Genomic DNA, 20946 nt, shown 5'->3' on the forward strand with positions numbered 1-20946 from the left:
ACACACCTAAAGACCAAACTTAGTCCAAATGCAGCTCTTTCACATCACTTACTGCCTGGTCCTTTTTAAATGGAGATGCTGCTGGCAATCAAGCCTGGGACATTCTGCGTGCAAAGCAGAGGTTCTACTGCTGAGTCGCAGGCCCCTCACCACTATCATGGTGGTCAGGTTTAACAATCCAAGTAGCTCTACCAAGTGAGCCACATCAGCTAATCTGAGGGGGGGGGGGGTTGCTGGGGTTAGAACACCTCCTCAGGGTCAAATACAGGGGCCCAATCCAGACGGGCTAGCTGTACTGCATGCTCCTGTGACGTGACGTGGACTTGCACAACAGCCTTACGAGGCTGCATCCATGGGCCAAAGAGGCTTCCTTGGAGGGCTGGCAGCCCCACAGGTAGGCAGAGGCGGAGAAGAAAGGCTGTCATATAGAGGAGGGTGCCGAGCTGTTTTCTGTTGTCCCAGAAGGTCGGACCAGAACCAACAGGTTGAAATTAAATCAAAAGAGTTTCCATCTAGATATTAGGAAGAATTTTCTAACAGTTAGAGCTGTTCCTCAGTGGAACAGGCTTCCTCAGGAGGTGGTGAGCTCTCCTTCCTGGAGGTTTTTAAGCAGAGGCTAGATGGCCATCTGTCAGCCATGCTGATTCTATGACCTTAGGCAGTTTATGAGAGGGAGGGCACCTTGGCCATCTTCTGGGCATGGAGTAGGTGTCACTGGGTGTGTGTGTGTGGGGGGAGGTAGTTGTGAATTTCCTGTGCTGTGCAGGGAGTTGGACTAGATGACCCTGGTGGTCCCTTCCAACTCTATGATTCTAAGTCATAGCCCCTTGGATCAAGTCCAGCTCTTTCAAGGGAAAAATCAAGTGCACAGAACAAGGGCTCTCCAATGCTTGACCTTTTATTAGCTTCAGAAAGTGTAATAAAGGTTTGCTGTTATATCTTGTTGAAGGCAGCGATGTCAACACTTTGCACCTGGAAGAGAAAGAGACAGAGAGATGACCTCAGCGAGGCCCGTCAGGCTCTTCGAAAAATCCCCAATCAGGCTAAAGCAAAATATTATTGGTGGTCCACACTATCTTCTGGCCAAGCTGATGGCTCAAATCCATTTTGACTAGTAGCATAGATAGCCCCTATCCTTCATGAACATGTCCACTCCCCTCTTAAAGCCTTACAAGTTAAGAACATAAGAAAAGCCCTGCTGGATCAGACCCAGGCCCATCCAGTCCAGCAGTCTGTCCACACAGTGGCCAGCCAGGTGCCTCTAGGAAGCCCACAGACAAGATGGCTGCAGCAGCATTGTCCTGCCTGTGTTCCACAGCACCGAATATAATAGGCATGCTCCTCTGATACTGGAGATAATAGGTGTGCATCATGACTAGTCTTTCTAGGACTTGTTTCTGTTCTGGGCCCTAGGATGAGACCGACAACAGAAGCAGCCCTCTTGGGAAACCAACTTACATAGTCTTCAAATTTGGTGATCTCCTCCTCCAGGATATCTGTCCCAACCTTGTCATCCTCCACCACACACTGGATCTGGAGTTTCTTGATGCCATAGCCCACCGGGACCAGCTTGGAGGCTCCCCAGACCAGACCATCCATCTGAATGGTTCGGACGCACTCCTCCATCTTGGACATGTCAGTTTCGTCATCCCACTGAAACGGGCGAGAGAAGAGAAGGATTACCTATGGTGGCAGTAAGTGAAACATTGAGGCTGAGCTAAGCTAGGAAAGCTGTCTTAAAAAGGAATCCTTTCCTTGAACACATGAAGCCACCTTATACTGAATCAGACCCTTGGTCCATCTTGCCTACTCAGATCGGCAGCGGCTCTCCAGGGTCTCCGGTTGAGGTCTTTCACATTACCTGCCTAGTCCCTTTCATTGGAGATGCCGGGGATTGAACCTGGGACCTTCTCCATGCCAAGCAGAGGCTCTTCCACTGAGCCACAGCCCCTCCACCACTGGTCAACCCTGCTTTCCTGTTCTATACACAACCAGCAGGCCCTTCCACAAAGCAAGGAAAGATGGCAACTCTGTAGGGTCTGGTAGCTCCATGATGGTTCCACATCCGGAACCTGAGCCCCACCAAGTTGGTATTGGGCTGCTCTAGGTACCCTCAAGTCACATCAGATTAATTGGGCTCTGATAGAGCTCTGATCCAGATGGGTCTGCGTTCTCTTCCAAATCTGCCTCCATGCCAAGCTTCTTCAGTGCTTTGAAGTCTGCCTCTGCCTACAGACTCTTTGAGCAACCAAAGAACAGGGTCGCCCTGGGGGCTGCTGGCTCTAATATTTCACTGCAGAAGGTCTTCCTGTGCTGGATTAGTATCTTCCATCCCCACATTATTAGCAACCTGACCAGCTACCTAAGCAGGAACTGGGATTTATGAACCTACATCATCCGAATCTAGGCCACGTGGCTACACACCCAGTATTAGGAAGAGTCAGGAGCCCACGCCTACAGCAGCCCTACAAAAAGGGAGACTGTGGCTCAGAGGCAGAGTGACTGCTGTGCACAGAGTAGGTCTCGAGTTCAAAAGGATCTCAGGTAACAAGTGTTGGGGGGAGACCTTTCTCTGCCTGGGATGCTGGAGCCATGGCCAGCCAGGGCAGGCAAAATCACCCCAAGATGGAACGGAGCCTTGACTACTTACCGTGAGGGCTCCTTCTCTTCTGAGGCGGAGGGCATCTTGTAGCTGTGGGTTATTGTCCACGCCCCATCTGGAGAGGCAGGACTAAAATGATTTCCTACTGCCCCCTACCGGGACACTAACCCTCTGTTCCTCAGTCACAGGCTTGCCTAGCTCTAGACAGGAACAAACAAGGTATAACAGAACAAAAACGTAACCTTAACCAGAAAAACAGGAAGGAACATTTCTATAACATGAAAAATAGACAGGACTTGTGACCGGAGAGGTCTGAACTGACTGTCTTCTGAAGGCATGGTTGAAAGCACGTCGTCTTGACTTATCGCCCGGGTGGGCAAGATGCCCTCCGCCTCAGAAGAGAAGGAGCCCTCACGGTAAGTAGTCAAGGCTCCGTTCTCCTCTGAGGCTCGGGCATCTTGTAGCTGTGGGATCTATAAGAGCTCCCATCAGGGTGGGTCACGCATACTCCTCCACGACATGCTGTAAAACCCTGCGGCCAAAGGCCGCTTGTGCAGATGACCATGTGTTGATCTTGTAATGCTTGACAAACGTAGACACGTTTGACCACGTAGCTGCACGGCAAATTTCGTCAACCGGAGACTGTCTGTCAAACGCCGCCGTTGTAGAGGCGCTGCGAAGCGAATGAGCCGTAATTCCCTGTGGAAGAGGAGCACCCGCAGCTTTATATGCCTCCGCTATTGTGGACTTTAAGGCATAACTAATGGATGCCGCGGACATTCTGAGACCCCTGTTAGGATTGGAGATGTTAATAAACAAGTAGTCCGTCTTTCTCAGTTCTGCTGTTCTGTCAATGAAGATGCGCAAGGCTCTATGCAGGTCGAGAGAATGCCAAGATCGTTCCTTTGGACAAGATGGTTTTGGACAGAACGATGGTAAAGAAATGTCCTGACCGCGATGAAAGGGAGAGTTAACCTTAGGGATGAAGGTAGGGTCTGGTCTCAATACCACCTTATCCCTATGAAAAATGCATAGCCCCTGACGAATGGATAGGGCTCGTAGTTCCGACACTCTTCGAGCCGACGTGATGGCCACAAGGAATAGAACTTTCATCCTCAGGAACCTTAGAGGTACTGCCCGAAGAGGTTCGAAGGGTTCCTTCGTTAAAGCCTTGAGAACGATGTTAAGGTTCCAGGTAGGGAACCGGTGAATCGTAGGAGGTCGAGTCTGGGATACTCCCTTTAGAAAAGAGACAATATGCCGATGTTTGGATAACGAAACTCCATCCACCATGGGTATAACTGTAGCTATGGCTGCCACCTGTCTGCGTAGAGTAGACACTGCCAGGTTTAATCTCACTCCCTCCTGTAAGAACCCCAAGATGCTGTTAATTGCTGGATGAAGAGGGTCGAATTTTCTTCTACGTGCCCATCTGACAAACGCCTTCCATGATGCAGAATATATGCGCCGGGTCGCAGGTCTACGTGCTTCAAGTATGGTGTTCACGACCTCTGTAGAGTAACCCAGATTGAGAAGGTTCATCCTTTCAAGTGCCAGACGGTCAAACAGAACCAGTGGGGGTCTGGATGGATTAAAGGTCCCTGGCGTAGAGCTCCCCACTGCATTGGAATTCTCCATGGATCTTGAACTGCCAGTTTTCGCAGAGTGACAAACCACGGACGTCGAGGCCAAAACGGTGCCACGAGAAGTACGTTGGCTTTTTCCGTCTGAATCTTGCGAAGGACCTTCGGAATGATTGGCAGAGGTGGGAAGGCGTACAGAAGAGTCTTTGGCCAAGGGTTGAGAAGAGCGTCGATTCTTTCTGCGTCTGGGTGGAAGTATCTCGAGTAGAATCTTGGAAGTTTGGAATTGTCTGACGAGGCGAACAAATCTACCTCTGGAAGACCAAATCTTTGAGTGATGAGACGAAAGGAGTCCTGGTCTAAGGACCACTCTCCTTCGTTTACTTGTTGCCTGCTTAACCAATCGGCTTCCACGTTGAGGGTGCCCTTTATGTGTTCTGCCCGGATTGATAGGAGCTTGAACTGGGCCCACTGGAACAGTCTGACTGCTTCCTGATGCAATGTCGTTGACCTTGTGCCCCCCTGTTTGTTCAGGTGGGCCTTGGTAGTTGTATTGTCCGTCCTGACCAGGACGTGATGATTGCAAATGTCCGCTGAGAAGGATAGAAGAGCCAGTCTCACAGCTCGTAACTCTAGTACATTGATGTGTTGGGTTGATTCCTGAGCAGACCATCGACCCTGGGCAATTTTCCCGTTGAGGGTGGCTCCCCACCCCTCCAGACTGGCGTCCGTAAACAGTTGAAGGGGATCCTCGTGTAGGTACTGTGTGGGCTTGGTTAGATTCTCTCTGGACGCCCACCAACGCAAGCTGTTGCGGACCCTGACTGGTAAGGGAATTAATCTGTCCCGCTTTATCCCAATGTCCCCTTGATACGGACGGAGATGCCACTGTAATTGTCTGGAGTGGAACCTGGCCCAGGGTACCACTGATATGCATGAAATCATGTGCCCTAAAAGCTTCGCTAGGGACATTAACCTGGCTGATTTGGAGCGGACGGCCAAGGAAGCCCGACTGACAATCTTTTCCACTCTCTCTCTTGACAGGGATACAGTGTTTTTCCGAGAGTCTATACGGACTCCCAGGTGGACCAGAGATTGAGAGGGGTTGAGGGAACTTTTCTCGAAGTTCACTAAATACCCGTGGTCTTGAAGGATCTGAACCACTCTGATGGTATGAACCCGGGATTGCTCCCTGGATTGTGCACAGATCAGGATGTCGTCCAGGTACGGATGTACCTGGATAGACTCCTGTCTGAGGGTGGCCATAACAGTCACCAGGGTTTTCGTGAATACCCGGGGGGCAGAGGCTAACCCAAAGGGGAGTGCCCTGAACTGATAATGATCCTTGTCGTGGGTGAAGCGAAGGAACCTTCTGTGGGCTGGGTGGATGAGGACATGGAGGTAGGCCTCCTTCAAATCCACCGCTGTCATAAAGGTTTGAGGCTGGAGGGACTCTATGATGGATTTTAAGGTTTCCATCCGGAAACGTTTGCGCCTCATCTTTCTGTTTACGTATTTTAAATTGAGGATAGCCCTCCAGTCCCCATTTTTCTTCGGAACCGTGAAGAATATGGAGTAGACCCCCATCCCTTTCTCCGGGTTGGGGACCTTCTCCACGGCTCCTATGAGCAACAGATGGTGAATTGCTCTGGCGGTTCTGGCCCTCTTTTCTTTCTTTAGAGGAAAAGGGGAAGAAAGGAAACGATCCCGAGGCAGGGAAGAAAACTCCAGGAGATATCCCTGAGAAATTATCTGGGATACCCATGAATCCGGATTGGATTTGGCCCAAATGTGACTGAAAGCCTGAAGTCTCCCCCCCACTCCCAGTAGTGAGGCGTCATTGTGAATTGTTGTTTTTGGGAAACTTGTCCCCTTTGTCAGACCTAGTCTGGCCTTGTCTCTGGAACTTCCCCCCTTTCCGAAAGGACCTGCTCTGATTCCAGGAGCTGTTCTGGTTCCAGGAGCCCTTTCTATAATCTGCCCGGTATCTGGGAGGAACCTTGGAAGAACGAAAGGACGGGTAGGAAGAGGATCTATTCTCCTTCCGAAGTTGTCTCGGGAGCACGTGCTTCTTATCCCTAGTTTGAATCAAAATCCCATCCATTTTTTCCCCGAAAAGTCGTCCCCCTTTGATGGGGTATGACATGAGGATGGTTTTGGATCTGAAATCGGCCGGCCAAGCCCTGAGCCATAGAGCCCTTCTAATAGACGTGGTGGAAGCCATGGCCCTGGCCGTAAAAGACATTGTGTCCAGGGATGCATCTGCCATGAGAGTAATGGCGCTAAGCACTCTTTCCAGGCCCCCGACTACCCTACGGTTCTCGGCTGGAACCAGTTGTAGGAGCTTTTTGACCCACAAATAAGAAGCCCTCGCAAAAATGGAGGTAGTGGCGCTAGCCTGGATGGCTAGGGCAGAAGCCTCGTGAGCCTTCCTTGCCAGCTGGTCAGTCTTCCTGTCCAACTGGTCACGGATGGAACCTACCCCATCCTCAGGGATCAAACCAGGGGTCTGAAGGTCAGCCACGGGAGCATCTACTACATGAACTTTTAACATCTGCATGGCATGGGGAGCCAGGCTATAGTGTTTTTTGACGTAGGCCGGAACCTGCTTGTTGGATGAGGGGTTATCCCACTCATCTGTAAGGGCCCTAATGAAAAACTCTGGGAAAGGAACCAGATTGGACTGAGTTTTCCTTCTGGGAAAGCACTCCTTTACTCCCTCTTTAAATTTAGATTTGGGTTCCTCTGAGGACTGTTGTTCCTCATTAAGATCCAGGGCAATCATAGCCTTTGCCAGTAACCCTTGGAAGTCCTCCCCCGAGAACAGCCTGGGTTGTTGGTCATCAGGGCGAGGGGTCTCGTCCTCGGAGTCGAACTCCCCTTCCTCACGTTCTTCTCCTGCTGACTCCTGGTCAGAGGAAGGAATATCATGATGGCTAGGAGAGTCAGAGCCAGATTGAGAAATCTGCTGTGACTGTGACTTTCTGGCGGCTTTAGTGGGCCATAAAGCGGATGTCTCTCCTCTGGATGTCCCCCCCGAGGTAGATGTACTGCCCTCCTCCCCCACGGAGTGGGAATGGGAAGCTACAGTGGAAGGGGATCCTGAAACCCCGCCAGAAAACTGGGGCAGGCGCATTTGAAAAGCCTGAAAGGCTTGCCACTGCCTTTGTAATGCTATATTAACCATGTCGTTGGCCTGATCTGCGGTTAAAAATCTCCCTGTTGCCGCCTCTGAGGTGGGAAAGGGATTGAAAAATGGTTGATGGGCAGATGCCTGCTGCATAGGCATAAAGTGGCCCCCTATAGGCCCTAAGGAAAAGGCGGGAAGAGGTACTGCAGGCTGCCTTTCTGCTTGTTCCGCACGGGGGGGGGGTACGTTACCACCTCCCGACGGGAGACCTTGCATTGCCACGGGATCCAGAATCGCGGGCGAGGTCGCTGCTGAGGAGGGCTGATTCCGCGAGTAGGCAGTCGGGTCCTTCCCGCTGGCTCTCGCTGCGCCGGAAAACTTCCCGTTGCCGCGTCTCCTGCGTTTAAGGCCGGCAAGGGTCGAGGCTGTTTTTCGCGCCTTTTTATTCCTGGGCTGTGTGGTGACTTCCCGGGTCTCCATCAGCTCTCCGCTCTCCTCTGCAGTCAGCGCGGGTCCGCTCCCGCCGTCCTTAGACTGCGCGCTGTTGCCAGGGGCGAATTGGACCAGCCCCAGAGAGTAATCTTTTTCCGAGAGAAGATCGTCTTCTCTATTCAAAATGGCGTCCGCCATTTTCTCCCCCCCCCCCCTCTTCTTCCCGACACAAGACTGAGGACGACACCAGGAAGGTCGGGAAAAAGACACCGGGTAGGTAGGGTAGGGTGGGGAGGTAAATGGGAGAAAAAGAGGAAAGGATTGAGGGAAAAAACACTCTAAAAGCCTCTAAAACCTAAGCCTAATCCCAGAGCTGTGAAGATCACTGCTCTCTCCACTAGGCAGGACAAAAGACTGAGGAACAGAGGGTTAGTGTCCCGGTAGGGGGCAGCAGGAAATCATTTTAGTCCTGCCTCTCCAGATGGGGCGTGGACAATAACCCACAGCTACAAGATGCCCGAGCCTCAGAGGAGAACAAAGGTCCAAGGTCGGCCAAGCAACGTTCATGCATGACCCCCTAGGACTCTCTAAGCTTCAGCTGGGGGTGGGAGAGAATCATAGAATCATAAAGTTGGAAGGGATCACCAGGGTCATCTAGTCCAACCCCCTGCACAATGCAAGAAATTTCCAAATACCTCTCCCCCGACACACACCCAGTGACCCTGACTCCATGCCCAGAAGATAGCCAAGATGCCTAAGGTTATAGAATCAGCATCGCTGACAGATGGCCATCTAGCCTCTGCTTAAGTACCTCCAGGGAAGGAGAGCTCACCACCTCCCGAGGAAGCCTGTTCCATTGAGGAACCGTTCGAACTGTTAGAAAATGTGGCATGGTTGCTGCCTAAACAGAAACGATGCAAGGATAAAAAACCAAATACCAGTTGCTACACCAGGTACTTGAAAGGCCTTAACAAGAAGGAAAAAAAAAAGAATTATCAGCTTTGCAATGCAACTATGCTTCAGTTAGAAAAGGACCAAGCAAGCTTGCTTTCAGCTGGGCACTGAATATTCATGAACTGGAAAACACAAACACAGGCACACCGCCTACCCCACTCCCGATCCTGAGATACCAAGAACTGCCTGGCACTTTGAGCTTTTCCCCAACAGGTCCACAAAGATAAATTTTGGAAGACAAAAAACCTAGCTGTAGTATCACTCCAGCCCTGGTCTAGTTCCCCTGGCTAGGTGAGAGGGGCTTACGGGCTTGACGTCCAGGAGGATGGAGGACTTGGCAATCAAGCCGGGCTTCTTGGACTTCTTCTCCGAGTACTGCCGGAGCCGCTCTTCCCGAACTCTGGCAGACTCCTGGTCTTCCTCCTCATCATCACTGCCGAATAGATCGATGTCGTCTTCATCCTCCTCCTCCTCGGCAGCGGCTGACTCGGCCTGCTTTGCAAGCGAAGACCCGGGCAGCTCCGTTTTCCTTGAAGGGGCGGGGAGCGGCTCGAATTTCTTCATGGGGGTGACATGCTTCGAGGAGGCAAAAGGAGACAGTGAGCCCCACCGTGAAGCGAAAGAGAGACCCCCTTCTAAACTACCAAGAGGGACAAGGCGGCAAGTCCCATGAGCAGAGGCAGGCCGACGGCAAAGAGGCACTGGGAAAGAGGGATTGGGTAAGCTGCTGCGGACGGCAGACAAATCCGTCTCATGGGACACATCCCAACAGAGGAAGTTTGCCTCTGCAAACTGAAGCAGACAGGAAGCGAACACCTAAAAAGGATATTGCAGAGCTTGAGAAAGTGCAGAAAAGAGCAACCAAAATGATCAGGGGACTAGAGCAACTGCCCTATGAGGAGTGGTTAAAACTCTTAGGGCTGTTTAGCCTAGAAAGAAGGCGGTAAAGGGGAGACACGATAGAGGTCTATAAAATTATGCATGGTATGGAGAGTGGACAGGGAGAAGCTTTTCTCCCTCTCTCATAATACCAGTACGCGGGGTCATCTGCTGAAGCTGGAGAGTGAGAGATTCAAAACTGAATGCATAGCTAAATTGTGGAACTCCCTGCCCCAGGATGTGGTGATGGCTGCCAACTTGGAAGGCTTGAAGAGGGAAGTGGACATGTTCATGGAAAAGAGGGCTATCCATGGCTACTAGTAAAAATGGATACTAGTCATGATGCATACCTATTCTCTCCAGGATCAGAGGAGCATGCTGAATATATTAGGTGCGGTGGAACACAGGCAGGACGGTGCTGCTGCTGTCGTCTTGTTTGGGGGCTTCCTAGAAGCACCTGGTTGGCTGCTGTGAGAACAGACTGCTGGACTTGATGGGCCTTAGTCTGAACCAGCATGGCCTTTCTTATGTTCTAAGCGCACACAGGCACAGCTGCCTCCATTATTTCAGCAGGGCTTGCACTGGATAACTTCCTACAGTAGACTGTGCTCGGAAGCAATCTGAAGGCTTTGGACTGCAAAACATCTCGGGCCAGCCTGTTTATTTATTCGAAAAATTTGTATTTTGCCTTTCTGCCCTTAAAAGTATCTTGTAAGGGCAGTTACAGGAGTAACTGGTCGTGTTGAACTTGGAGACATGAATTTTGGACATGTTGTCCATCCATTCCCTCTCCTCAAAAGTTTTGATGTTCCCCACTTTGAAATGTGGCAGAGGCCATCAGAGTAGAAGGGGGGGCAGAGCTAGCCAAGAAAAAGCTCCAAGACTGCCGACTTTGCTCAGATTCACACTGCATTAAGGACATAGCCAGGACATAAGAACATAAGAAAGGCCCTACTGGATCAGACCAGGGCCCATCAAGTCCAGCAGTCTGTTCACACAGCGGCCAACCAAGTGCCTCTAGGAAGCCACAAACAAGATGTTTGTAGAGTGTAGAGTGATCAATGGGGCTCAACAGAAACATGCTGTGATCAGGTTGCACCTGCTTGGGGTGATAGAAAATACCTGCTTCCCGTGTGTGTGTGTGGCTTCTACAGATGTTTGCGTGCCCTGCCTACAAATGATGGAGCAATGGGGAGTTGGGAGGGGTTTGCTTTACCTGTGTGGGGGGCATCTGGGATGGGTGATGAGAGGTAGATGTCTTTTCCAGCATACTCAGGCGAGTTTCCAGTCTGGAGATGGCTAGCTGGAGGTCCGTAACCACTGCAGGCGTGGGAGAGAAGACCACAGACACACACAAACCACAGCATGAGCCACAAAGAGACCTGGCCTGGGAAGGATCTATTAGCTTCCATTCCATCCAGTCAGAAGAAGAGTTGGTTTTTTTATGCCTACTTTCTCTACCACTTAAGGGAGACTCAAACCAGCTTACAATCACCTTCCCTTCCCCTCCCCACAACAGACACCCTGTGAGGTAGGTGAGGCTGAGAGAGTGTGACTAGCCCAGGGTCATCCAGCTGGCTTCACATGGAGGACTTGGGAAACCAACGCGGTTGACCAATTAGCCTCCGCCGCTCTTGTGGAGGAGTGGGGAATCAAACCTGGTTCTCCAGATCAGAGTCCACCCCTCCAAACCACAGCTCTTAACCACTACACCATGCTGTCAGGCAGTGTTGACATTGGCAGGAGGACTGTCAAGTTCCCCCAGAGCAAAATCCAACAGACCCAGCCCGCAGGTCTGGCTACTCACCGCTACGAAGGTTCAGGTTCTCCGTCTCCAGACATGCAATCCTGGCCACCAGCTCATTCTGGTCCCCGGAGGGCCCCGCTGAAGAGGTGCTACTCCCACTCTGCAACAAAGACAGGACAGAATGAAAGGGGGGGGTGGGAGTCGATGGCTGGCGTTTAATCAAACAGGATACAAAAAAAAATGCACCACCCCAACTGTGCTACAACACTGGGGAAGTGGGGGACAGGAGGAGGAGAGACGCAACACAGGGGAAACTGTCAGCACAGGTGGGACTAAGAAAGGTCAGAAGAAAGCACAAAGCCTGCCACACCTCACTCGCCTTGAACCTGACGACAAACTGGTGTGCATGGGAGCAGCGGCCTTGACCTCTTTAAGGCAGTGTCTCTGTGGCCTCATCCTATGAAAGCATTCTGTACGTGTGGAACTATGCCCTCTGTTCATGGGAGGGGCCGTGGCTCAGTGGCAGAACCTCTGCTTGGCATGCAGAAGGTCCCAGGTTCAATCCCCGGCATCTCCAGTTAAAGGGTCTTAGGCAAGTAGGTGATGTGAAAGACCTCTAGCCTGAGACCTTGGAGAGCTGCTGCCAGTCTGAGTAGACAATACTGACCTTGATGGACCAAGGGTCTGCGTCAGTATAAACCCGCTTCATGTGTTCATGGGTAGCGCCGCCCTAAATCTTAAACGGAAGCTACAGTTCCTCACCGACCTATGTCTTTGTGGCACAGGAGCAGGGTGCGGGGAAGGCCCATGGAGGCAGGGCATGTGCTACGCGCGGCTCCAGGTTCAGTCCCCAGCAAAGATTCCACACGGCAGGTGACGAGAGGCAGGGAGAGCCACTGCCGGTCAGAACGGGAGATTCTGAGGGAAAGGGCCCAACTGTTTGACTTTGCATCCAGCAGCTTCAAAAGTGTGCGTCACAGAAAAGGGGGCATTCTATGCCCTAACACCCTTTTTTGGGGGGGAGCCAGGCGTGACCCCAATTCCGCTATGAGACTGCAGCACTTAAGGTGGGTGACCAGAATAACTCTCTGGCTCAGGAACTGGGGTTCACTTTTTTATGAGACGGCACAGACGGCTGCAATTCTTCTGTAGAGAACTCAGCCAGAATCGAAGGAGAAGATTGGCTAGTTCTGTGAGCCTCATGGTCAGACTTCTACAACTGCGGCCCCTCAGCCTCCATACTGTGTGGCAGACCATACTGGGGTAATTCTCAAAAAGCAGTTTGTGGTATTGTATTGGGTGGGGGGGTGTCAGCTGTTCAGAAGGTGCAAAAGCTTAAAAATTCTACCAGCCTAGCACACCACCCTCGTACAAGCCAATACAGCTCTTTGCTAGGATCAGGATCTAGCAATGCATGCGAGAGAAGATAGTTTTAAATCATTCTAGATTTGTCTCTGAGGCGCTACTGGACTCAAACAAGATTTCCAGGTATGTATGAGCTTTCGAGAGTCAGAGCTCCCTTCATCAGATATCAAGGGAGTTTTGACTCTTGGAAACTTATACCCCAGAAATCTTATTGGTCTCTAAGGTGCTATAGGACTCAAATTTAGCCGCTCTATTGCAGACCAAAACAGCTACCTTATGAAACTATCTTCTTAAATAATTCTGACAGTGAAGTGGTTTGGAGGTTTCTAAAAAGCTAAACACGGAGTGAGAAATTGGGATGAATAAGCTTTATGAGCTGAAGTTCTCTTTCCCCACTTCAGGAAAAATCCTGGATGGCAACTGAACACTGTTGTGCGGGTACCTGGCAAACCGAAAAGTGTTAACCGGCTACCTGCCAAGACAGGAATTACAATGCAGTATGAAGGCAGGACAGGAAACAGAAAGGATCAGGAAAAGCCCCTCCCCTCATGCACCAAGACAGAGACAGGCAGACAACAGGTCAGGCTGTGCTTGCCTCCCCACCCCGCCCCACCCAGCGACTTACAGTCGCACGACCTGACTGCTTCTTGCGACGAGCAGGAGGGGCTTCCTGGGGGTTTTGCAAAACTGTCTTGAGCTGGAAAGGGTGAGAGCATTTTTGGTTTTGGGTGAAAACTCCCTTGGACTGAGATCTGTTTATACAGCTGTGGGACAGGCAAGCTCAAGGAGTGAGATGCACGTGCAACAAAGCATGCTGAAGCCAGGAAAGAATAAAAAGGAGATTTTTCTGATAAGGCAGCAGGTTTAGGCAAAGCGGTTTAGACACTCTGCCCCAGGTTGTCGCTTAAACGGGCACGCTAAATCTGACCCTGGGAATATACGAGCCACCCTGTCAGCTTGCCCTGACCCTTCACACCACTGAACGTGAAAGGCAGAGCTAGGAGGTTTTACAGTCAACCATAAGCATACCTTGCTAGAAGCCCCCACGGATATACTGAAACTATTATCTTGGAACAGCAAGTGGGTACGTGCAGAACAGGCTGCGTTCTTGCAGAGTGTCCGCAAACCTGTATCAAGGGATGATCTGGTGGACACAATATACCTTGGACTTCCAAAAACCTTTTGACAAAAGTCCCATACCAAGGTCCCCCAAAGTAACTTTAGCAGCTGTTGGATGACAGGCAGGGTCTCCATAAAGACTGGCTAACGTCTTCTCCCATTTGTTCTTTCCCAGGAATTAAGATTCTGCCCAGGGAGAGGGCCCTCCTGACTGTCCCATCAATCAAAGAAACCCGTTTGGTGGGTACACAAGAGAGGGTCTTTTCGGTGGCAGCTCCACGATTATGGAACAACCTCCACAGGGAAGCCCGCCTGCCCCCCCTTGCTTTTCTCTGACCTTGCACGAGGCATCTCTTTCTACCGGCATCTATGCTGTGATTTTCCAGTTTTTCCTTAACACTTCACTCTGTACCTCTATTATATGCCACCTATACCTTCATCTCTTGGTATTCCGCCCCCCCCCCAATTTTCATAGCTATCACTGTTAATAACTTTTAAGATCACCAACTCCATTTGTCAGCGGGTGCAATTTTCAGTTACATATGCTCCAACAGAGTTTCCTGATCAGAGGGAATTCCCATTACGCTTGCCACGAGGTCAAAGTTCGAGTACTCTCTCTCTCTCTTTTTTTTTGCAAGTTTAAACATTTAGAACAGCATGGCTAGAACATTTGGAACAGAATAAACAACACTTCATTTTGATAACAAAAAACTACTGGAAACCTTTCGGGATAAAAGTGCCTTTCATCTAACAAGCAGGGCAGACTTTTGACTGCTGGAAAAGTGCAATAAAACAGAGGCCCCGAATGCAGAATTCACAGAAAATACACTACCGCCTTGCCCCCCAAAAGGGTAATGCACAACCACCCCAACACCTGCCCAGACAAGCAGCATTCTCCGGTGCCTCCTGCTAGTGGCCCATTGATCCCAGGTAACCACGGAGCAGCCCGGCTGGTCATGAGGGGCTCGTGGAAAACAAGTGGGGCAGATACACCCAAAGGCATGCCGGGGTAAATCTGTATGGCTGCAGCAGAGCTGTGCAGAGGCGGCCAGAGAGGGGCAAATGCAAAAGAAGAGACAGCAAAGCCTGTTGAGGATTCTGTTGCTCAAGAAGCCTTAAGACAACTAAACAATCTACGATTATCAGAGAAAGAAAAAGAAAGATAACTTAGAAGGATGGAAAGATAACTATTAAAAAAGTAAAACTAAAGGTGACTAAAATCATTGCCAGGCTGGTTATTCTAGCCTATTCTAGCAGAAGGTAAAATTACACATTACACATTACAAGAAGCCTGTTTCCTACTTACAATGATGTCAAACGGGGCTGCATTCCAGAACCCTCTCAATTCAATTTTTGTATTAACGGTGAAAACTTTATCTGACCCCATTTCTCACCCCCCACCAACACAGAAAAATTGGCCTCTAGACCACTTTCAACTTCACTTTCTGTATGACGCAGGACTGCTCTCTCGTAGGGTTATGGCCAGGGATCCCCTTGGAGCTTGAGGGCACATCTGGAATTCTGATACAGCATGGTGGGCGCAGCATCAAAATGGCTGCCACGGTAGGCGGAGCCAGCCACAAAATGATTGCCACAGTTTAGTTTCGGTACACAGCGTTGTGGTGTTGGCTGCTGCCAAAACAGTATTTTTTTAAATATCTGCCAAAGCAGTATTTTAAAAAATCTGCGCAGCCAATCAAATCTTCAATAGTCAATCAGAAGCCTTGCTGGGCAAAATCCCTTCCTGGCCCCACCCACTTCCTAAAAACACTTGGCGGGCACCAGAAAAGGTGACAGTGGGCACAATTCTGCCCACAGGCATCACGTTAAGGATCCCTGACTTATGCTGGGGAGGCAGGACGAGGGTGGATAAGGACCTCCGCTTCTTGCTTATGAAAGTATCACACATTCCATTAAATTAAATCCAGCCCCTTCAAGCCATCATTTTCAGAGACGGTTCAAGCCATCGCAAAGAAGCAGTGAACGGCAAAAGTCCATGCAAGTAAATTTCCAACTTTCCCCATTTCAGAAGCTGCAAGTAGGATCAGTTTCAAATCAAATCCATTGGGGGGCTGGTGGCCCCCTGAATTCACAGACCTCCAACCAGTTTGGCAGCTTAACACCAAGACAAACACATTCACTTTAAGCACCACAAATACACACTGAACTTTTAAAGATGTTCAAAGCAATGAAAGTGAGAAACGAGCAATTATATGAAGCAAAGGGACCATGCAAAAGAACAGCGGAAAGGCAAGTGCATTTTGCCACCAGTGGCTTTTGATTCCTCTCTTCTTTGCTAATTGACAGGGGTGTCCAAAGCCCACCCAGAGATTCAAGGCAATAATTCAGTGTTGAAGTCCTGAACAAGCTTGAGGGTTTTCATAATCCAAGACTAACTTCAGCCTTACGTATTGCCCAATACCACAAAGACAGAAAGCCAGCACGAAAACAAGCAAGGAAGATGCCCTTCGCTTTATAAAGAGACAATTCCAATTAACAATTTATTATTCTTTTCATATCTAGGTCACCTTTCTTGGAACTCAAAGCAGATTACAAGTATGATAAAAAAAAAAACTTTGCAGCCAATCAGTAAGCTCCCTAGCTTCAAATATTTAAGAATGGTTTATTTGGGATGCTAACAGCCCTCTTCTTCTGGTTTGTCAAGCAGATGGTCAACACTGACTGAGCATTCCAAAAACGTTTTGCTGGAAAAGGTTAATTCCCCCTTTCTACTGGAAGTTTGGCTCTGTCTCCTGCCCTCGTCCAGAGAGCAGAAACTGGAAGAAGATACAAGACGACCACCACCATAAGCCTGCATTCTCCAGATCACATACCTGTTTTGGCTGAGAGGGGCATGACACATCATAGACTTGGGAGAGCTCCTTGGTAAATTTCCTACACTGGTGCCATTCCATCTGTCCCCATGTAAGAGTGTCCAGCATTTCTTCCAAAACAAGCTGTTTTTCAATGTTTGCGGTAGTTAAAGGTAAAGGTAGTCCCCCTGTGCAAGAACCGGATCATGACTGACCCATGGGGTGACGTCACATCCCGATGTTTCCTAGGCAGACTATGTTTATGGGTTGCCAGTGCCTTCCCCAGTCATCTACACTTTACTCCCAGCAAGCTGGGTACTCATTTTACTGACCTCGGAAGGATGGAAGGCTGAGTCAACCTTGAGCCGGCTACCTGAAACCAACTTTCGTTGGGACAGGACTCAGTTCATGAGCAGAGCTTGGACCGAAGTACTGCAGCTTACCACTCTGCACAAAAAACTTATCTCAAGTAGTATTTCTATGCACTCTCACAACAAAACATGAACACATGCAGCTGCCTTCTACTGAATCAGATCCTTAGTCCATCAACATCAGTGTTGTCTACTCAAACTCGCAGCGGCTTTCCGGGGTCTCAGGCACAGGTCTCATGCATCAGCTACTGCCAGAGATTGAACCAGGGACCTTCTGCAGGCAAAGCAGATGCTCTCTACCACGGATCCACAGCCCCTATGCCTCAACTATGCCACCAAGGCCAGAGACACAGGACTGTTTTTATCCAGTTTCCTCAACCCTTTAACAGGCGTTAACTCTTGTCCTCACAACAAGAGGGGAGCACTAGTATGGACTCTTAAAACCAAACTTTTTGGCACGGAGCAACTTTTCTCCCTAGAAAATAAGCACAGCTCAAGGCAAAATCTGGGATGGTCTTCCGATGCTCCACTGCACAAGGTTCAGCTTATGGGGGAAAAGCAAAGAAGAAGACGAGTTGGTTTTTATATGCTAATTTTCTCTACCACTTAGGGGAGAATCAAACTGGATTACAATCACCTTCCATCCCCCCAACAGACACCCTGTGAGGTAGGTGGGGCGGAGAGAGCTGTGACTAACCCAAGGTCACCCAGATGGCCTCATGTGGAGGAGTGGGGAAACCAACCCGGTTCACCAGATTAGCGTCTGTCGCTCATGTGGAGGAGTGGGGAATCAAACCCAGTTCTCCAGATCAGAGTCCACCACTCCAAACCACCGCTCTTAACCACTACACCATACTACAGCGCATAAGCAGGGGTTAGCACTGAAATGGGGTCTCCATTCCTCAGTGACCATTTAAAGCACTACTAAACATACCCAAAGGACAACCTAAAGGCACACCATTCTGCAGGTAAGAGATACAGTTGTCTGCCAGCCTATATAAGAATGCAGCCTAAGTTACTGCAGTAACAGACCTAAAAGTCACCAAAATCCAAGCCCAGCATCCAGAGGCGGTGCCACAGGGAACCAGCCCCTCCTCTGCAAGAGCCTTAGTGGGAAAGGAAGCAGGCGAGGCAGCTGACTGGCCAGCAGCCTGCAGCTCACAGGCAATCACCCCACTGGCGACCGGCCTCTTATCTCTCCTGTGGTTTTCGGAGATGTTTGCTAAGAACAAATGAACAGTGCAAGAAATCATGAGGCATGCCTTTCACTTTGCTGGGCTTTTCTGACTGCAGGAAAAGGACCGTGTTGACACATGCAGCTGCCTTATCCTGAGTCATAAGCCTTTCCATCACCTACTGCCTTGACCCTTTAACTCAGGGGTCCCCAGCAAATAGCCTGTCAGGTACCAGTAGCTCAGGAACTCTGAGGAATGGCTTGTGCATCTACTGGAAGACGCAGGGAAAGACGCTGTAAGCTTTTAAAATATATAGAATGATAGAGTTGGAAGGGACCTAGTCCAACCCCCTGCACAATGCAGGAAATCCACAACTACCTCCCCACCACCACACCCCCAGCGACCACTGCTCCCTGCCCAGAAAATGGCCAAGATGCCCTCCCTCTCATGATCAGCCTAAGGTCATAGGATCAGCATTGCTGACAGATGGCCATCTGGCCTCTGCTTCAAATCCTCCAGGGAAGGAGAGCTCACCACCTCCCGAGGAAGCCTGTTCCACTGAGGAACCGCTCTGACTGTTAGAAAGTTCTTCCTGATGTCTAGACGGAAAGTCTTTTGATCTAATTTCAACCCATTGGTTCTGGTCCAACCTTCTGGGGCAACAGAAAACAACTTAGCACCATCCTCCATATGACAGTCCTTCAGGTACATGAAGATATATATATAATATTTTATTTATTTCCTTCTTTCAAGCTCTCTTGACAAAAAGGTCTTGAGCAGTAAAAGGGGAGCCTTTATTTCTTTAAGGAAAATATGGTGGATAGATACTTGGCTACCGCCAATGTTGTTCTTGGGTCTTTTTCCGCCAGCAAAAAGGGGATTGTTTTATCTTTTGTTATGGTGGCGGGTAATTTGATTAAGATAGGGGTAATCCATTGATTGCAACAGGAATTATATTGGGGGCATTCCAACATCATATGGGATAATGAATCCACTCTCTTCAAATCACATGGACAAAGCCAATCTGAATATGGTAAGTTGCCATATCTTCCATTTAACACTGCTGAAGGGGCGGCATTCAAGTGAGCAAGCATGAATGCTCTGTGGTAACAAGGGACTATTAAATTTCTAGGACAGAACAAACTTGGTAGCATGCCAGGAGGGACAAAATAGTAGAACAGCCAGATTTGAGTCCAGGAGTAGCTTAGAGATCAACGAGATTTTCAGGTTATAAGCTTGCACGAGTCAAAGTATCTGATGAAGGCAGCTTTGACCCTCGAAAGTTTACACCCCGAAATTCTTGTTTGTCTAAGGTGCTCTGGACTTGAATCTAACTTCCCACATTAGTTTCTCTCTGACATATGCAGTGTTGTACCTCCAGGACATTTTTTAATACACTGAAACACAGAATAGCTCACCTGCAGCCTCAAATGGTAAAACACAGCAAAAACCACATGGTGTCCCGGCTCCGCACAATGAGCTCAAGAGCTGAAGTCGGACCGAGAGCCCCAAGGATTAGTCTATTCAGTGCAACTTAACAAGAGCAAGCAAGAACTCAGCGCATGCCTCTTATGGGGAGGGTGTCTCTGGGAAGAGAGCTCATCCTGCCTTGCCCTTCCCCTCTTAAGTTATGGTAAGAAAAGCCACAACACGCAGTCTATGGAAATCAATCACAGTGGGGGAATGTATCTGTGAGATATGCCATAGCTAGGAAAAATGGACGCAGTGTAGCCAGCTGGTGAGAGAGCGCCCGGGTACTCACTCCGGCCAGCGACTTCTGGATATTCTCCCTGGCTCTGGCAATGTCGCGGAGGATCGTGCTGGCTCCGTTCTCCTGCAAACAGCGCAGAAAGAACCAAGTGTTGTTTTTGTTTTGTTTTTTTAAAAGGTACACACAGATACAGCAGAAATTACGGAGGGTGGATCGCACAAAAGGAAGGGGGAATGTGTAAAGTGAACGCCACGAAAAGGTCAGCCCCCAAATCCACCTGCTGGATGCGCTCAGCCGCTCGATCCAGACTGCTCTCTGGCACATGCCCAGGCATCGAGAACTGGGACACCCCACCCCACCCCCCTATCAGACAGGCGGATGTAGCTGTTCATGACATAACCAGATAAGCTATTTTTCGTAGCACGGCTGCATGCTAGCTTTGCGCTGGCAAAACCATTTCCGGAGCCCGTTGCCACATGCCGTGAGCCTAGGAAATCAGGTGAGTTATAGTCTATCAGACAGAACTGGGGGGAGCAAGTGGTACCAGCATCAAGAACATTCTGCACTAAGGAGGCCCCAAACTTCTAAGCAAGCACATCTGGCCGATTTCAAAGAACGTTCTGCTACCCATCTTTTTAAAAAATAAAAAAACAGGATTGCGATGGCGAGGGAAGCAGACTGGGAGTTCGAGGGTTAAAAGGCTTGGGGGATACGAGAGCCACGAGAGGGGACAGAGCTGCCAATCACTAACACTACACCCTCTGGCCCCACTGCTGCCCCTCTCCAGCCACGTTTCCACGCACTTCTCCAGCCTTTGTAATGTGAGATTTTTTTCAGGATGCCACACCCTCTAGTAGATTTCACATTTCTCCCTTCAGAACCCTGAAGGTAAACCATCACATGCCCATAAACTGCTAAATCTCGATCTGGGTTGTATAAATTTGCATAAAGAGAACATGTTCTGCTGCAATGTCCCTTCTACAACGACATAAGATCGCAGTACATTCTCCCCATAGAGTCATCCTTTCCTGGGAGATCGAAAGAAGCTAAAGTTTCTCTTCCCTT

At 49.7% G+C, this 20946-nt stretch overlaps 1 protein-coding gene across 5 annotated transcripts in view; it reads right to left on the reverse strand.

Annotated features, from left to right (window-relative positions):
• Positions 1–882: 882 nt before the first annotated feature.
• EEF1D (eukaryotic translation elongation factor 1 delta) overlaps positions 883–20946 on the reverse strand; it is a 38254-nt gene continuing 18190 nt past the window's right edge. For 3 of the 5 annotated variants that reach the window (XM_056854069.1, XM_056854067.1, XM_056854068.1), the window contains exons 3-9: positions 19933–20004; positions 13318–13389; positions 11388–11487; positions 10797–10900; positions 9008–9277; positions 1459–1653; positions 883–972 (exon numbers count right to left, since the gene is read on the reverse strand). In XM_056854069.1, coding sequence (XP_056710047.1) covers positions 934–972; positions 1459–1653; positions 9008–9277; positions 10797–10900; positions 11388–11487; positions 13318–13389; positions 19933–20004 — 852 coding nt within the window. In that variant the 3' untranslated portion in view covers positions 883–933. The remainder of the gene's footprint in view (positions 973–1458; positions 1654–9007; positions 9278–10796; positions 10901–11387; positions 11488–13317; positions 13390–19932; positions 20005–20946) is intronic. The other 2 variants (XM_056854070.1, XM_056854066.1) reach the window with 2 other exon arrangements.

This window comes from Euleptes europaea, chromosome 8 (genome assembly GCF_029931775.1).
Source record: "Euleptes europaea isolate rEulEur1 chromosome 8, rEulEur1.hap1, whole genome shotgun sequence".
Classification (NCBI taxonomy): domain Eukaryota; kingdom Metazoa; phylum Chordata; class Lepidosauria; order Squamata; family Sphaerodactylidae; genus Euleptes; species Euleptes europaea.